The sequence below is a fragment of the Cotesia typhae genome, unplaced genomic scaffold (assembly GCF_013202065.1).
Source record: "Cotesia typhae breed Kobodo isofemale line unplaced genomic scaffold, CoteBio_Ctyphae contig_43, whole genome shotgun sequence".
Lineage (NCBI taxonomy): Eukaryota > Metazoa > Arthropoda > Insecta > Hymenoptera > Braconidae > Cotesia > Cotesia typhae.
Genome location: NW_027423752.1, coordinates 959,424 through 976,883, shown reverse-complemented (window position 1 = coordinate 976,883; position 17,460 = coordinate 959,424). Strand labels below are relative to the sequence as shown.

The window sequence follows — 17,460 nt, the reverse complement described above, 5'->3', positions numbered from 1 at the left end:
ACAAGAGTCATTATTTAATAAAGCAAAATTTCATTTATTTATAGTTCAGAGGTCACATATTGCTAGTTTTTATAATTTATTTATTATTTAAAATTTCAGTACAACATAACTGTTAATAAATAATCATAAATAAGCAAGAACAAGTAATAAAAATACAAAATCAATTTAATCAACTTCTTCAATGGTAGGACCATCATTGTGACCTTGAGCTTGTTCTTGAGACTGGTGAAGCTTAACCATAATCGGCGAGCATTGAGCCTGAAGCGTCTCAAACTTATGCTGATACTCATCTTTATCCGCAAGAGTATTGCTGTCCAACCATTGAACAGCTTCATCACAAAGACTAACAACTTTATTTTTGTCATCATTATTCAGCCTGTGTCCTTGTTCTTGAACACTCTGCTTAACGGAGTAAACATAGCTTTCCAGCTTGTTTCTAACAGCAGCTTTCTCTCTCTGTCTATCATCGTCATTTTTATATTTTTCAGCATCAGCGAGCATCTTGTCAATTTCCGCGCGACTGAGTTTGCCTTTGTCGTTCCTAATAACGACATCACGACTGCGACCACTGGCAGTGTCTTTGGCAGTGACATGCAGGATGCCATTTGCATCAATATCAAAAGTGACTTCTATCTTGGGAACCCCGCGAGGAGCGGGAGCAATCCCGGTCAGTTCAAAAGTACCCAGAAGATTGTTATTCTGAGTCATGGCTCGTTCGCCTTCGTACACCTGGACAGTGACGGCCGGCTGGTTGTCTGAGTAGGTGGTGAACATCTGAGTTTGCTTGCAAGGGATTCTGGAGTTCCTTTCAACCAACTTCGTCATCACACCGCCAGCAGTCTCGATACCCAGCGACAAAGGCGCTACGTCAACCAGAAGAACATCCTGAAGCCCAGAATTTTTGTCGCCATCTCCAATCAAAATTGCCGCCTGGACCGCGGCTCCGTAGGCCACTGCCTCGTCGGGATTGATCGAGAGATTAAGCTGCTTGCCGTTGAAGAAATTCTGGAGGATGGTTTGAATTTTTGGAATCCTTGTGGATCCTCCAACAAGAACTATCTCATCAACTGCCTTCTTTTCCATTTTAGCGTCATTCAAAGCCTTCTCCACGGGCTCCAGGGTGCTGCGGAACAAATCAGAGCACAGTTCCTCGAACCTGGCTCTGGAAACTCTGGTATAAAAGTCCACGCCTTCGTAGAGCGCGTCTATTTCTATGGAAGCTTCAGTACTGGACGACAAAGTGCGCTTAGCGCGTTCCGCCGCGGTTCTGAGCCGCCGCAAAGCTCGGGGATTCCCCGTAAGATCTTTCTTGAACTTCCTCTGAAATTCCTGAGCCAGGTGACGAACTAAGCGCGAGTCAAAGTCTTCTCCGCCCAGGTGAGTGTCTCCAGCGGTGGACTTTACCTCGAACAGTGAACCCTGGTCGATTGACAAAATGGACACGTCGAATGTTCCACCGCCCAGGTCGAAAATAAGGACGTTTTTTTCTCCCCTGAGGTTCTTGTCCAAGCCGTAAGCCAGGGCTGCTGCAGTAGGCTCGTTGATGATTCGCAGAACATTCAGCCCGGCGATTGCTCCCGCGTCCTTCGTCGCTTGACGCTGGGAGTCGTTGAAGTACGCTGGGACTGTGACTACCGCGTCTTGGATCTTCTGTCCCAAATACGCCTCTGCTGTTTCCTTCATCTTCGTCAGCACCATCGAGCTTATTTCTTCGGGGCTGAAGACCTTTCGCTCGCCCTTGAACTCAACCTGGATTTTTGGCTTGCCAAGCTCCTTGATCACTTTAAATGGCCAGTGCTTTATGTCATTTTGTATCTTCGGATCGTCGAAGCGACGGCCTATCAATCGTTTTGCGTCGAAAACTGTGTTCGTGGGATTCATGGCTATCTGGTTCTTCGCTGCATCGCCTATCAAACGCTCACTGTCCGTAAATGCTACGTAACTCGGTGTTGTTTTATTTCCTTGGTCGTTCGCGATGATCTCAACTTTTCCATGCTGCCAAACGCCCACGCTAAATATTTTATTAATAATTTATTATTGATATCCAAGTGGATTATTTTAAATCTCTATCTTATTTGATAATTATTCATTTTAAATAGAATTTTATTTATAAAAATATTTCATTCTATTAATTATTGTTTTTAGGAATTTAAATTTCTAAAGAAAAGTTTTTAGAAAAATTTTATGTACTAAAAATTATTTTTAATCTTAAAACGCAATTTATTTTAAATTATTTTTATTTTTCCAATAAAAAAAAAATTCTTAAAATTTTTAGAAGTCGGCTAAATTTTTATGGATTTTGGAGAACTTTTTTCAATTTTTTAGATTTTTATAACAATTAAATTACAATGAAAAATAGTAAAATTACGGATTTTTTTTAATATTTTTTTTTTATGATATTTGATTGTGAAAATTAAATTAGCCGACATTTAAAAATTTTTATGATTTATTTTGTTGAAAAATAATTTTTAAAAAGTTAAAATTAAAATTTTCACAAGTAGAAAATTTTAAAAATTATACGTGGGATTTTTAAAAAATAGTTTTTTAATTAATAAAAAAATATCAAAAATTTTTGAGTGTCGGCTAACTTAATTTTCATTAATTGATTAGTTATAAAAAATTTTTTTAATTTTCTTTAACAAATAAATTATAGCAAAAAAAAATTATTAAAAAAATGGACTTGTAGAAATTTTAATAAATTTAAAATGCAATTTTTAAAAAAAAATTTTTTAAAACAAATTTTTTTGTTGAAATGAAAATTAATTTAGCTGATAATTGATAATTTTGAGAATTTTTGTAACAAATAAATTATGGCAAAACAAAATTGACTTAAAAATTTTTAAAAATTACGAATGCAATTTTTTAAAACAAATTTTTTTGTTAAAGAAAATTAAAAAGTTGTCAAGTGACAGCTAACTTTAATGTTATGTATCATAATAATCAGTATAATTTATAAAAATTATTTTCATAAATTTTCAGACACTGACAATAAAAAAATTAAAGAAAAGTATATTAATAAAATATATTTAAATAATTAAAATAAATATCTTACCAACTATATGTAGTTCCTAAATCAATTCCAATTGCAGGCATTTTTTAATCTGTTTTAGACGGTGTTAATTTAATTGACAGTCAGTGATTCACTATTATAATTTGTACTATTAATATAAATTATCACGCAAAGTTACAGGTATAATTTATGACTATTAATAATTGTTTTTGTTATATATTTACTTAAAACAAGTGTAGTTGAACTTAAATTGCGTAGTATACGCGCTTAACTCTGATTCAATACTAAATTACGCGGCTCATATGAAGCTGGTATTTATATAGTCTGACTTATGGGAGACTTTACCAGTCAACCCGAGAAATATCTAGATCTGCACTCTAAAATTTCAACCCTCTGGACATAAACATCTCATTAAAGTTAGCAGTCATTAGAGAATTTTTAAATTTTATTTTACAAAAAAATTAGTTCCAAAAAATAATTAAAAAAAAAAATTGAATTTTTAATTTTCTAAAATTTCTAAATGTCCATTTTTTTTTTCCACAATTTATTTGTTTAAAAAAATTCTAAAAAAATTTTTAATCTATCAACTTTAGTGTTATAAAAAATCAGGTATAAAAATTTTGCCGTTACTGTGTTTTAAAATTGGGCAGCCAAAGAACCGATTTAATATATTATAAACCATGGATAAGAACGCAAATAATATATTTTATAAAATTCTAGACCCTTGGACAATAAAAAAAAAAAAAAAAAAAAAAAAAAACTAGCCCGCTTTACTCATAAGATAAAATTTAGTCAAAAAATAACAAAAAAAAACAAGTGAAAAGACAAATATCGAGTTTTTGTTGTTATATTTCACTCAAGTGGGCGATATTGGATTTTATTATAATTTTTTAATATTTTTTTTAAGGTCTGTAATTTAATTTGCAGCTTTCGCCGAAATAAATATGAATATATTCATAAACTTTATGAATATATGTATTTGCTTGCAGAGGTCCGATTTGACAAACTAAGATTTATTTTCCACATTCTTCATCTTTGACTTATTCTAAACTTTAGATTGACAATTAAAGTAAACTTTCTGAAAATTACAATTTTTATTAAAACATTAAATCTTATCTCTTATTAAATAATTACATGACAAAAAATTGCGTGATTGGATGAGTAAAAAAGTGCAAAGCGTTATGTTTTTATAAAAAAAAAAAAAAAAATTAGATTCGCTGTCATCAATGACCTTGTAATTACAAGGCGACCTTAAAAAAATAATTAAAAAAAAAAAAATTTTTTTATGTAATGTATTTAATTTAGTGTAATTAAATGGACAAGATATAAAAACAATAAGTTTATTGTCGCCAACAGTCTCAATGTTTTTATTCATCGTCGCTATTGTGTCCGCCTCCTTGAGGTGGCATTTTAGGTCCACCGGCGCGCTTGGCCATTATTATTTGATCGACCTTCAGGATAGTACAGGCAGCATTAACCGCATATTTCAAAGCCCACTCTTTTGTTCTGTATGAGTCCAAGATTCCAGCTTCGACGGCGTCTACTAATGCTACTCCAGCTCCCTGTTAAAAAATAAACATATAAATAATTATATATCTTTTTTAAAAAAAAAAAAAAAAAAAAAAAAAATTGTTAGATAAATAAGTACCTCAATATCATAACCATGGAACTTCTTTCCTTCCTTGTGAGCTGCATACAGCTTGGACAATAATTCAGAAGCGCGAGTACCGGTGTTTTCAGCAAGAGTTTTGGGGAAGATTTCAAGCGCATTAGCAAATTTCCTGACAGCATATTGATTCAAACCAGGAAGGGTGTCCGCATAAGTGGCAACGTGAGCAGCAAGTTCAATTTCCGCAGCTCCAGCTCCTGCTATGAATTTACCGTCCCTAGTTATTCCTTTGAATGTATTAACACCGTCGTCAATACAACGCTCAATATCGTCCATGTGATTCTCTGTGGAGCCTCGTACGACTATCGTACTAATTCTACTCTCCTTGTTGTCTAATTTGAATACTACAACCTCGGTATCTCCTAATTCATCAGTGTATACTGAGTCAGCGAATCCAAGTTCTTCTTGAGTTGGTGGAGTCTATTAAATAATTTTTAAAAATAAATATTAATAATTCATTTAAAATTCTTTTGGTTATTATTTACAAGTGGGGTCAACCCCATTTTGAGCTATAACTAGGTGAAAAATTAACGTATTTTATTTTGCTTATCTTTACGGCATATTTATGATAAAAAATTTCGCGAAAGAATCAAATGAAGATCTCGATAGTTTTTTTGCATTTAAAAGTTGGAAAAAAAATTGTCTTTCATGTTTTTGGACAAGATTTTTTTTTTATCTTTTTTTTGAAAAAAAGTTCATAAAAAAACGAGCAATTTAAAAAAAAATTTGATCAATTTGATCAAAAAAAAAAAAAAAATTTAACATGACCCAACATAGATTGACCCCACTTGTAAATAATTATCATTCTTTTTATCAAAAAATTAAATTTTCTATAATAATTTTGGGAAGTAGTTTAGATCTATTGAATTATAAATTAAGATATTATATTACATTGCAAATTATTGGTATAATTAGTCAAAGGAAAACTTTATACTTTGTACATTGCATTAGCTAATTGATTGTTTAACTTTAATTAACTTTAATTAATGATTGTTTAACTTGGTGTATATATTATTAAACCAGAAGTTATTTTACCAGAAGTAAAATAAAATAAAATAAAATAAAATAAAATAAAATAAAATAGAATAAATAAATAAATAAATTGACTGTAAAATAAAATAAAAAATTACCAGTTTAGACAAAGCAGTAGCATTAACAGCTTTGCAAAGACGCCTGATGTCAAATTTACTTGGAATGCGTACAACCATAATGTTGTACTTATTAAGAAAATGAAGAGCCATGTCACCAATTTTTCCACCAGAAACAATAACTTTAGCACCGGTGTCAACGATAGCTTTAATTTGTGACTCGAGAAGCGACTCCTCGCCCCGTGAGAAGTTAACAAGCTCGGCAGCGCTCTTGATTAAGACAGTACCCTTAGTTTCGGTGGGAGTAATGTCAACAGGGCAAGTGTAAACAGCTATCTTAGCGTTAAGCTGTTTGGAGACATCGCCTTCGACTTGTCTCTTGAACACCATACCCTGAATAACACGCGACGTGTGCAAACCAGCACCCAGAATCTTGCAAACCCTAACGTTGTCGACGTTGAAGGTAGTTTTCTCGGGTAAAATAGACACACAGGCCTCGCTGATCAGCTCAGCCAGGAAGTCTTCGTTTCCGTACTGTTTACTCATTATTGCAGCCCTCAAACCTTTTTTAACCTCATCGACATTCCTAACATCCGTGATTTCGTAGGCTACGAGGGATTTTAAAAATTCCAGAGACACTTCCAATGCTGTTTCATATCCTAGGACTATTTCTGATGTGGTGATACCCTAAAAAAATTTGTATTAATCAATATTTTTATATTTAATTTTAATTAATATGGTTTTATATTTATGATACTGAATCAGAAGACATTTAATAATTTTTTTTTTATTTTAGAAATAAATTAGTAATTAAAAAAAATTTTATAAAAATATTAGTTAAGAATAATATTAAAGTTAGCCGACGTTTTTATTTTTTTTTTTATTTATGAAATTAGAACTAAAAAATATTTTTAAAAAAATTGCATTTAAAATGTTTTACAAATGAAATTTTTTTTTTTTTTTACAATTTTTTCAACAAAAAATTTTTTTTTAATTTATAAATGTTGGCTAGCTTAATTTTCATGAGTTGAGAGACATTAGATAATTTTTTTAAAATTTTATAACAAATAAATTTTAGCAATAAAAAAATTGTAAAAAAAATCCACATTTAGAAATTGTAAAAAAAGATAAGTGCAATTTTTTAGAATTAATTTATTTTTTAAATAAAATTCAAATAGAGCAAAATGTCTGCTAATTTCAGTGTCATGTCATAATTTTTTATAAAATTCATAAATGTAAAATTTTTTGTTTAATTTAATATAAAATAAATCAACTAATAATATTTAAAAATTTTTAAATGTTTAAATTAGTTAAAAAATTCTTGAAATATTTAATAATTATTACCTTTTTATTTATATATCATAAAAAAAAAAAAGAAACTTGTATAAAACTGTAAAGTTATGCAAATAAAACACAATAATAATAAATATAAAATAAATCGTAGTAGAATTTTAAAAATTGAAAAATATCTGGTAATTTCAAAATAATTAATATTTTTAGATAAAATACTTACAAGTCGCAAAAGCTCCTCAGCACCTTCAAGAAGTGCTCCAGCAAAAATAACAACAAAGTTAGTGCCATCTCCAACCTCGGCTTCCTGCATCTGGGAGCCCATCACCATAATCTTAGCCGCGGGATGCTCGACATCCAACTCTCTCATAATTGTACCAGCATCACTGGTTACAAACAACTTCTCCAAATGGTTAATTACCATTTTGTTCATACCATTGGGGCCATAGGCAGTGCGCAATGTCTGTGCGAATTCTTTGCACGCAGTGATGTTTCTGTAAATCGCTTCCTCGAGTCCACTGAAGTACTAAAAAAAAATAAAATAAACATTATTTAAAAATATTATTGCAATTAAGTAAAATATCTACAGAAAATTTATTGTCCATATAAGGCAATGGAGTAGGACAAGGCGTTGGAGCATGCCGGTGGAGAAATTAATTATTTTGAATACAAATATAAAAAAATGAAAAATTATTATTTATTGATTTATTTAACTTACTCGTGAACCCTCTTTCATCATACCGGTAAAACCCGGTGCTTTTGGAACGTGTAAAGCCATTTTTTATTAATTATATTTATTTCTCACATGTACCGTCAACCAATTTTATTTTAACAGTGGGCTCTAGTGGACTGAAGTGCGTCACGTGGTCGCCATCTATAATCTGTGGTACCAACATGAAAAAAATAATTATTTAAATGTAGTGAAAATTTATTTAGCTGTTATTTGATCATTCTAAGAATTTTTTTAACAAATAAATTATAGCAAAAAAAAAATCATACTGAAGTTAGCCGTCAGCTGTCAATTTTAGAAATTTTTTTAACAAATAAATTACAATAAAAAAAAGCTTCTAAAAATTTTTACTTACAAAATTTTTATTAATTTTCACATGTGAAACTTTTTAATTAATTTTTTTTAACAATAATTTAATTGCTGTAAAATTCTAAAAAAATTTTTAATGTCTGTCAACTTCAGTGTTATAAAAAAAAAAATTGACGTAGAAATTTAAAAAATTAAAAAATGTAATTTTTTGGAAAAAATCTATTTGTTAAAAAAAATTAAAAAATTATCAAGTGACAGCTAACTATAATGTCATTTAAATGTTGCATTAAAAAAAAATTCACTCTTAAATAAATTTTTAATTTTTTTAATTTTTTTAAGCATAATTTATGTTTTAAATTTTAGTTTTTTTTTTTTTTTTACTTTTTTTTGACAAAATGAAAAAATCTTAAAAAATTATATGACACTGAAATTGACCGACATTAAAAATTATTTAAAAATTTTATAATAATGCAATTATTATAAAAAAAATTTCATATATGAAAATTAATAAAAATTACAAGTGAAAATTTTGACATTAAATTTAGCAGTCACTAGAGAGAATTTTTAAATTTTATTTAACAAAAAACTTAGTTAAAAAAAATGATTAAAAAAAAATTGGATTTTTAATTTTTTTAAATTTCTAAATGTCAATTTTTTTTGCAACAATTTATTTGTTAAAAAAAATTCTAAAAATTTTTAAACATCTGCTAAATTTATTTTCATGAAAATTTTTAGAAGTATTTTTTTATTGTAATTGATTTGATATTAAAATTTTTAAAATTAACAGCTGACGGCTAACTTCAGCATTATAAACTAATTTTCAAAAAAAAATTAAAAATTATTGAAAATTACAAAATTAATTATTTATAAATTTAATATAAAAATTTCTTTATATTTTATTTAATATTGTATAAATAATTCTTACTTGACAAATGTTTGCTGTTTGCTGTTATAAAATTTTTTGTTTTTAATTTTTTAATTGTGGCAGCCTTACAAAAAATTAAAGCATCAGTAAATAACTTCAAGCCGGACGGAAATAATAGTGATCGCCATTATTGTCTTCACTTGTGACTTTGACTTACGACAATAACTGCTCTTTAAAATTAATCTTTGCTGAAACATCAGCTGTTAAAAAAAATAAAACAAATTGTGAATAAATAAACAAAGTTGAGTGTTAATAAAAATAAAAATAAAAATATAAAAATTGCAACATTGGTCGTTAGAATATTGACGCCCAAATATTATCCATAAAAATCTATTATATATATAAATATATATAGATATATATTTATAAAGTATTCTAAAAAAAGTGAGTAACAGCAACGGCAGAATAGCAGTAGCTACATCACCAGCGGCAGCAACAAGTTTGTGTGTGAATAGCCCTCGCGGCTGAGTGTTTAAATAGTTAAGTGTAACTACCACGCCCGAAAATAGGCCTGTCAGATACAGCGGTTATGGACATGGTGATCACAAATATACAACAGCAACGTCAAGTGACCGAACAGCTCCGACGTGAAGCCGCTATCAAGCGCATCACTGTCAGCAAAGCTGTCGAGGACATAATGAAATACATCACCGAGCACGAACAAGAGGATTGCTTGCTTGTCGGGTTCTCCTCACAGAAGTCAAACCCCTTCCGCGAGAAAAGTTCTTGTATACTTCTATAACGATGTCGGAACTTTTTCGTTTGAATTCATTTACATTTACTTTACTCAGTTATAATTATTCTGGTATGGTCTTATTAATTTATCTCCATTGAGAATCATATTGAAGTTAGCTGACAACTGTCAATTTTTTTTATCATATAAAAAAATCAATTTCAATTTAAAAAATACCTACAAATAAAGTTTGCAGTCACTTGATCCATTTTTAATTTTTTTTTTTTTAACAAACAAATTTGTTCCAAAAAAATATAATAATTAATTTTTCAAAATTTTTTTTGGTATAAATTATTTGTTAAAAAAATTTTTTAAATTATAAAATATCTGATAAATTAATTTTCCTAGTTAGCAGACATCTGACAATTTTTAGAATTTTTATTATTGAAAAATTTGTAACAAAAAAAATTTTTTTTTTAATTTCACATGTAAAAAATTTAAAAAACAATGGATACAATTTTTTTAAATATTTTTTTAGCTCTAATTTAATTAGTGAAAAAAAATATTAAAAATTGTTTAATGTCTGCTATCATAAAAAATACTTCTTAAAATTTCCACTAATATTTTTTTTTTTTTTTATTTTTACGTGAAATCTTTTTCAAAATAATTTTTTTGCCATAAAATTATAAAAAAATTTCTAATGTCTGTCAACTTCAGTGAAAATAATTTTTTTTTAATTTTTATAACAAATAAATTATAACATTAAATTTAGCTGTCACTACACGGAAAGAACAAGATGACACTGTATATCATCCCAGATTATACTCAGTGATATCTGAGGTGAAAAAAAATTTCAGATAGTAGCTAGTATAATCCAGATTATACTGGGTAATATCTGGATTATATTAATTGTAATCTGGATTATACTAGTTACTATCTGAAATTTTTTTTCATTCAGTACAATCTGAGATGATATTCAGTGTCATTTTGTTCTTTCCGTGTATAGAATTTTTTAATTTTCTTTAACAAACAAATTTGTTTTAAAAAATTATTCAAAAAAAATTGCATTTTCAATTTTTTATAATTTCTACTTTTCAATTTTAAAAATCAATTTTTTTTTGCAATAATTTATTTGTTACACAAATTATTAAAATTATCAAATATATCTGCTAAATTAATTTTCATAAAAAAAATTTGCATTTGTAATTTTTTTTTAATTAAAATTTTTTTTCACAATAATTTAATTGTTATAAAAATTCAAAAAAATTGACAAATGTCCGTTAACTTCAGTATTATAAACTGACCTCTTCATTAATTATGATTTTTAATAACTAATTTTTTTTTACAGGTTCACTTTTTTTGTAATGGCTTGCGGAGTGTTTCATTTTCAAGCATTTATAATTAAAAAATGCTGTTTTAAATTATTCAACGCCTTAAATAATTATTTAAAAGGTAAACATAATTAATCATTAAATGTCAGATTTTTTCTGAATACGTTTTGTAAGAAGTTAAATTATTTATTTATTTTGAAAATTCAATTAAATTGATAGTAAAAAATGATAGTTGATGTGAAAGATATATTCTAAATGTTTCCTGATTAAAAAAAAATAGTAGATTATTATATTTAAAATGACTCTAATTGTATTTACTGTTAAAACGATGAATGTCTTCAAGGATCTATTGATCTGCAACTGTACCTTGGATTTATTTAGTACGAGTATCAATTGTATAATTGAATTATTTACAAATCAATAGTCTTGAATTATTTACAAATATTTTATTACTACTCTTTATCATGAAACAGGATTTGATAATCAAACTATTATTGTTATTATAAAAAAATATGCTTACTATTGAAAGTAGACCATTGATGACTAAAACAGGTACTGATATCAATATTTTTCTATTAACTCTACTAAAGTTTTATCAAGACTGAGGAGATTTTGAACTAGTTGTATTGCCGTACTCCTTTCTTATCTATTTACAATTATTATAAATTATAACATAACAATATCTGTATTTAAATTGAAGTAGAAATATTATTGATAAAAATTGTCTATTGATGTTTGAAATTAAATAAAATATCGAATATGAGAAATTATTATTATTATTATTTATTTCATTCCGTCCTTAATCATTCTCTGTATTTTAAAAATTATAATACTGAAATCGGTAAACTTTTGACAATTAAAAAAAATTATTTTTTAATTAAATTAAAATTTAAAAAATTATTTTCAAAAATTTAACTCGTCGATTTTTATGAAAATTAAGTTAGCCGAAAAAATTAAGTGTAATTTTTTAAAAATATTTTTTTGTTGTAATTTAGTAAATAAAAAAAAATTAAAAAATTTGAAACGTTGGCTAACTTTAATATTATAGATTTTTTAATCTTCTGTGTGAATTTTTCTTTAAATTTTTTTTTTAATAATTTTTTCAATGCGAAAAATTTTTAAAATTGTCAGATGTCGGTTAATTTTAGTATTATTTAAAATTTCACAGTAAAGTTGACAGATTTTAGAAATTTTTTATTTTATAGCAATTAAATAATTATAAAAAAAATTATTTGTCGAAATTTTTAGAAGCATTATTTTTAACTGAAGTTAGTTACTAGTATCGAAAATCTCGAAAAAATGGTTACTGATTCCTTATTGGTTAAGATCAAAGCGCGCGCGCATGCGCGCAATTTGAATTCCTAGTAGGATTAAAGCGCGCGCAATTTGAATTCCTGGTTTAGTTATAAAAATATAAAAAATTGACAGATGTTTGACACAAAATAATTTTACATCTCCAAATAAAAAAAAATGTTCTTATTTTCCATTACAGGTAATAAAAAAAAATATAAAATACAATAATTATTTTCAAATTTCTAATTCCGTATTTAATATTTTTCAAAATAAATTTATTCTTACATTGATGGGCGAAATATACAAAAAAAAAAAAAAAGTGTAATAATAATAATATAAACAAAACCACGTATCACAGTCGTCAGAAAAGGCTTGTTCGCTTTTATTAATTACTCATCATTAATTTATTTAATTAATATTTTTTAAGTTATTAGCCTGATCAAAACGATTGTATTTAAAAATACATAAATAAATAATTGTTTTACACAGTCAATAGATCCAAAAAGTAATTCTAGATATTACAATATTTAATTTGATACAATACTAATTTTTTATACATATATTTATAAAAAGAAAAAAAAATGGATAAATTGCTCGCAATCCACTCTCAACACAGTAAAAAAAAAAATAATTTACATTAACGAGATAAAGTAAGCATAATATCATAAAAACAACTAAACACTCCACCTACATAACGAGTATTTTAAAAATTAAAAATTATAAATTTTTAAATCAATACTATTTATGTATCCATTTAATTTATTTAATTTATTTAATTACGCACTGTTAATATTATTATTATTTAATTATTATTGTTTAATATTATTACAATTATTAATTTATTTATTTAGAATAATTATTATTTTTTCTCTATAGTGACATTGCGTTACAATGCGGCGTAGAGAAGTTATTTATTAGCAGTCTTTTGATTTTATAGCTGATGAAAAAGATAAAATATATAAAAAATGTTGGATAAGAATGTACCAGTGCTCTTCTCTAAACCACATGTATATCACACGCATTTATTTATTTATTTATTTAATTATTTATTTACCATTAATTAATAATTACTAATAATTAATAATAATTATTACAAATTTAGCTGCACTTTATTCACTCGGTAACAACGATAAAATCATGTAAATACATACAACGTAATGGGTACTTTTTTTTTATCGGAAAAACTTTATACAAAAGTTTATTTTATAATAAAGTTTTAATAATAATAATAATAATAATTAAAAGATAATTAGCTACGGGTATTTTTTTCCTTTTTTAATTAATATTATTATAATTATATTTAATAGCAAAATTTATCGCTGTCCAAATTTACTACCACATATGCAATAACAAACAATTGTTTTCGTTTTACAAATAGCTGAATTACAAATTACACTGATCGCTTTTATAAATATTTATTAATATTAAAATTATTATTTAATATGCAGACTTTTGTTTATAATTATATACAATTGATACATTTATTTTTATACTTTTAAGAACCGCCGGCGGTATTAATCTAGTTGCCTTAAATTTATTTATTAATATTAAACTTACAATTATTGTTTAATATTAATATTATTTATTATTATTTTTTTATGGACTTTATATGTATGCGTGTTAAATTAATGATATAATTTTACAATTATTATGAAATTATGTGAATAAATTTATAAATATTTTTTAATTCGGTAAATACCTCCGAGAAACTAACAATAAGGAACAATGGCACTTGGAAACGGTAATGCCTCTTTTTTAAAATTCTAAGAGGCTCATCCGTGGTTTTATGACGTATTTTTATACCTTACTATTGACAATTAGATTATCATTATTTTATTTTTATCATTATTATTATTCATTTTGCTAATAATTATTATTAATAAACTAATTAATCAATTAACTAATTTTTTTTTTATATAAATTTATAATTTATGACAACCCGAGTGTACTTACATAAATTAATGCTTTGTTGCACATGTACACTCGGGTTATGGAACTTTGGAAGTGTAGCTTGAAAAAATACGTATAAATGTCATGGATTGCTCATTTTAAAAAAATAATTCAATAATCCGCAAAAGGTGAAAAAAAATTTTTTTTCTTTCTTTTTCATTTTGTCATTTTTTTTTTTTTTTTTGGTTTTTAATTTTTTTTTTTTTAACAATATACACTTTGGTGAATTTTCAGAAATTTCGACTATCTAAAAAATAATTGTTAGAAAATTAATTTAAAAAATTAAAAAAAATACAGGCTGGTGAAAATTAGGAAGAGTACAAGATTTTTTTGTCTGACTATTAAAAAATATATATATTTGTGTATATATATATATATATATATATATATATATATCGTATATGAGTTCCATTTTATTTAAATTTAGGAATTATTAAATATGAAAGATATATTGGATGAGGTCTGATTGCAATTATATATTGACATTATCATTATAATTATAAAAATTTTGATTTATCCAAAATAATACTATAATTATTATTTATATAAATTTTTTTTTTAATCTTATCCGATCAGTGACAATTTATCGCCATATATATCTTTTAATATAATTTAATAAAATTAATAAATAATTATTGGACGTGTGCAAAAAAATACTTTGGAGTTACTTAAAACTAATAAAATAATAATAATAATAATAATAAAAATAATTTTACGTCCTGGTGTTGGAAGCACGTTTTGAAAGACGTTTTAATAAATCGCGTTTCAGATAAGGGCGTATATTGGCAAAAGGTCCCCGTGAAAAAGCCGTAAGGGGGTATAATAAAAATTCTATTATTTTTTCAAAGTCCAAAAAAAATTTTTAGTTCGGAGAAAAATTTTTTTTTGTATTTCTCGACGTTTCAGGTAAAAATAAGTCAATTCCCGAAAAAAAATTTTTTTTTCGAACCACGTATTTTTGTATAAAACGTGTAAAAATGCAAAAAAAATTTTTTTTTTAAATTCAAAATTTTTTTTAACTTAAAAAAAAAAAATAGAATTTTTATTATACGCCCATATGATTTTATTGGTAGAATTCAACATTCTAGTGTGTTAAATCATCAAATAAACACATTTCAACACTCTACACAATTTTTAAGTCCAAAAAAATTTTTTTTTGCATTTCTACGTTTTATACAAAAATATGTGGTTCCAAAAAAAAATTTTTTTTGTCGGAAATCAACTTATTTTTACCTGAAACGTCGAGAAATACAAAAAAAAATTTTTTCTCAAAACTAAAAAGTTTTTTTAAACTTAAAAAAAAATAATAGAATTTTTATTATACACCCTTATGGTATCCGAGGTGGGTCTCGGGAGCCATAAGGGCATATAAAATTTTTTTTTACATTTCTGCACATTTCTTTGATTCTCGAAAAAAAAAAAAAAAAAAAAAAAAAAATTTTTTTATACGCCTTTACGGCTTTTCACTGGGACTTTTTGCCGATATCCGCCCTTATAGCATCTGTAACGCGAAATGAATAATTTTGATTATATTAATTAAAGGTATAATTATTAAATTTAAAATAGAATGTGATTTTTTCCAGTAATAACATTTTGTAATTGAATTCCTTGAGTTAATTCTCTGGATGCTTGAGCACGACGATAAAGAACAGGACAGTCCAATGATATACAGTCAGCAACATCACTATCGCGTCCAATGCAAGACTGACAAATAGCGGTGACATTATCGTTTATTCTCTGCAACCACCTCAACTTTTGGTGTAGAACAATAATTGTCTCAGTGGAATTAGATGTACAGTCGTCGCAGATATTTTTATAAGAGGCGCGACCGCAACAGACGCACACGACGTTGCCGAAGTATTGAAATATCGTTTGTTTCTGTTTGTCGCTCGGTACAACGGTTGGATTATTTAAAATGTAACGATGCGGCATTTCGCGGTACCAAGTATTTACGTCAACACCCATAAGATTTAAACATCTATTAAGCGGTGGTATTATCACTCGAGTAACATAGTACGTACCATTTGGTCGTAGTCCAGGATCATTAATAACCTCCCACGGCGAACGCACGCAATTAATTAATGCTTGATTTGGTGGACCGGCAACAATAACATAGCGAACACGCTCGCCGTGACGGGGTATGGCTCGTGGATCTTTTTTCATTAGTCTCCGTGTTAGCTCCAACGCCGGTACACATGCTTTCTCTTTGTATCCACGCAGGCCACGGAATTCTTTAGCAAATGTTAAATCTTTAAGCGATACTTTTCCGTTTAATACTTTGTCCAACTGCCGCGTTACAAATTGTTTTACTAACGATACATCTTTAGTGTCGAAAAGAATTTTTAATGACTTTTCAAGAATCTGAAAGATAAAAATAAACAATATTATTTATTATTATTATTATTATTATTTATTATTCTATTGAAGTTTAAATTAGGAAACACCACTGACTAATTTAATAACAAATCAACCGACCTCTGACTAAAGTTATATTTTAATGACTGCTTTTCATCATTTTTTTTTTTCTCAACAAAGACTTGAGCTTTTTTAGACTACAAGTATTGCGCATAATTTTGCATATATAAATAAATATGTAGTAAGAACAAACTTGTTAACTCATACTATCTCATTTTGTAAACATCATTGAATTTTTTTTATTTTTAAATTATATTCCATCCGGTTGTTATTAAATACTACTGTTACCTTGGTAGTAATTTTTTTTTAATTGAAAAATAAACTGAGGTAAAAGCATTTATTATTGACACTCTATTTAATTTTATTATTTTGTTATTTAGATCTGTTAATAATAGCAATTGTTAATATTTTATAAAAATTTTAAATTAAAAAATAGTAAAATTTAATTTTAAGATATAAAATATTTACCGCAAAAAATTTCATTTTTTTTAAGTAGAACAAAATTGCTTATATGTTTGTAATTTCTTAATAATATTGTTAAGAAAGATCTTATTTTCAAATCCAGATTTCTCAATGTTTTTTTTTTATGTAATTGCATTATTTAAAATTATCTTAGATTATTTTTAGATTAAATAATCGTATAATTATTTATTTATTTATACTTTATCAAGTTAAAATTAATTTTAAAATAGCGGATGTCAATCATGATGTAAACCTAAAAAATCAAAGTATTTGTGACTAGAAAAAATTGCTAAAAAAAAATCTGGTAAAAAATAT

General features: G+C 26.5%; 4 protein-coding genes across 10 annotated transcripts in view; 1 reads left to right on the top strand and 3 right to left on the bottom strand.

Moving 5' to 3' along the window:
* Positions 1-10: 10 nt before the first annotated feature.
* Positions 11-3,745, bottom strand: LOC141528156 (heat shock protein 68-like). Its single transcript, XM_074244065.1, has 2 exons — positions 3,053-3,745; positions 11-2,011 (listed from the first exon to the last, which is right to left on the bottom strand). Exons 1-2 carry the CDS (start codon positions 3,091-3,093, stop codon positions 166-168), a joined length of 1,887 nt encoding a protein of 628 aa, XP_074100166.1. The 5' UTR covers positions 3,094-3,745; the 3' UTR covers positions 11-165.
* Positions 3,746-3,841: 96 nt separating this feature from the next.
* Positions 3,842-7,935, bottom strand: Cct8 (chaperonin containing TCP1 subunit 8). The gene is made up of 5 exons (XM_074244067.1): positions 7,776-7,935; positions 7,281-7,583; positions 5,810-6,454; positions 4,659-5,099; positions 3,842-4,572 (listed from the first exon to the last, which is right to left on the bottom strand). Exons 1-5 carry the CDS (start codon positions 7,833-7,835, stop codon positions 4,378-4,380), a joined length of 1,644 nt encoding a protein of 547 aa, XP_074100168.1. The 5' UTR covers positions 7,836-7,935; the 3' UTR covers positions 3,842-4,377.
* A 1,194-nt stretch (positions 7,936-9,129) lies between these two features.
* On the top strand, positions 9,130-11,792 carry Ggamma1 (guanine nucleotide-binding protein subunit gamma-1). The gene is made up of 2 exons (XM_074244068.1): positions 9,130-9,826; positions 11,043-11,792. Exon 1 carries the CDS (start codon positions 9,551-9,553, stop codon positions 9,761-9,763), a length of 213 nt encoding a protein of 70 aa, XP_074100169.1. The 5' UTR covers positions 9,130-9,550; the 3' UTR covers positions 9,764-9,826; positions 11,043-11,792.
* A 754-nt stretch (positions 11,793-12,546) lies between these two features.
* Positions 12,547-17,460, bottom strand: part of Dnapol-zeta (DNA polymerase zeta catalytic subunit) — a 42,095-nt gene continuing 37,181 nt past the window's right edge. For all 7 annotated transcript variants that reach the window (XM_074244309.1, XM_074244314.1, XM_074244312.1 and 4 more), the window contains one exon: positions 12,547-16,629. In XM_074244309.1, the coding sequence (XP_074100410.1) occupies positions 15,826-16,629 (804 nt within the window). In that variant the 3' untranslated portion in view covers positions 12,547-15,825. The remainder of the gene's footprint in view (positions 16,630-17,460) is intronic.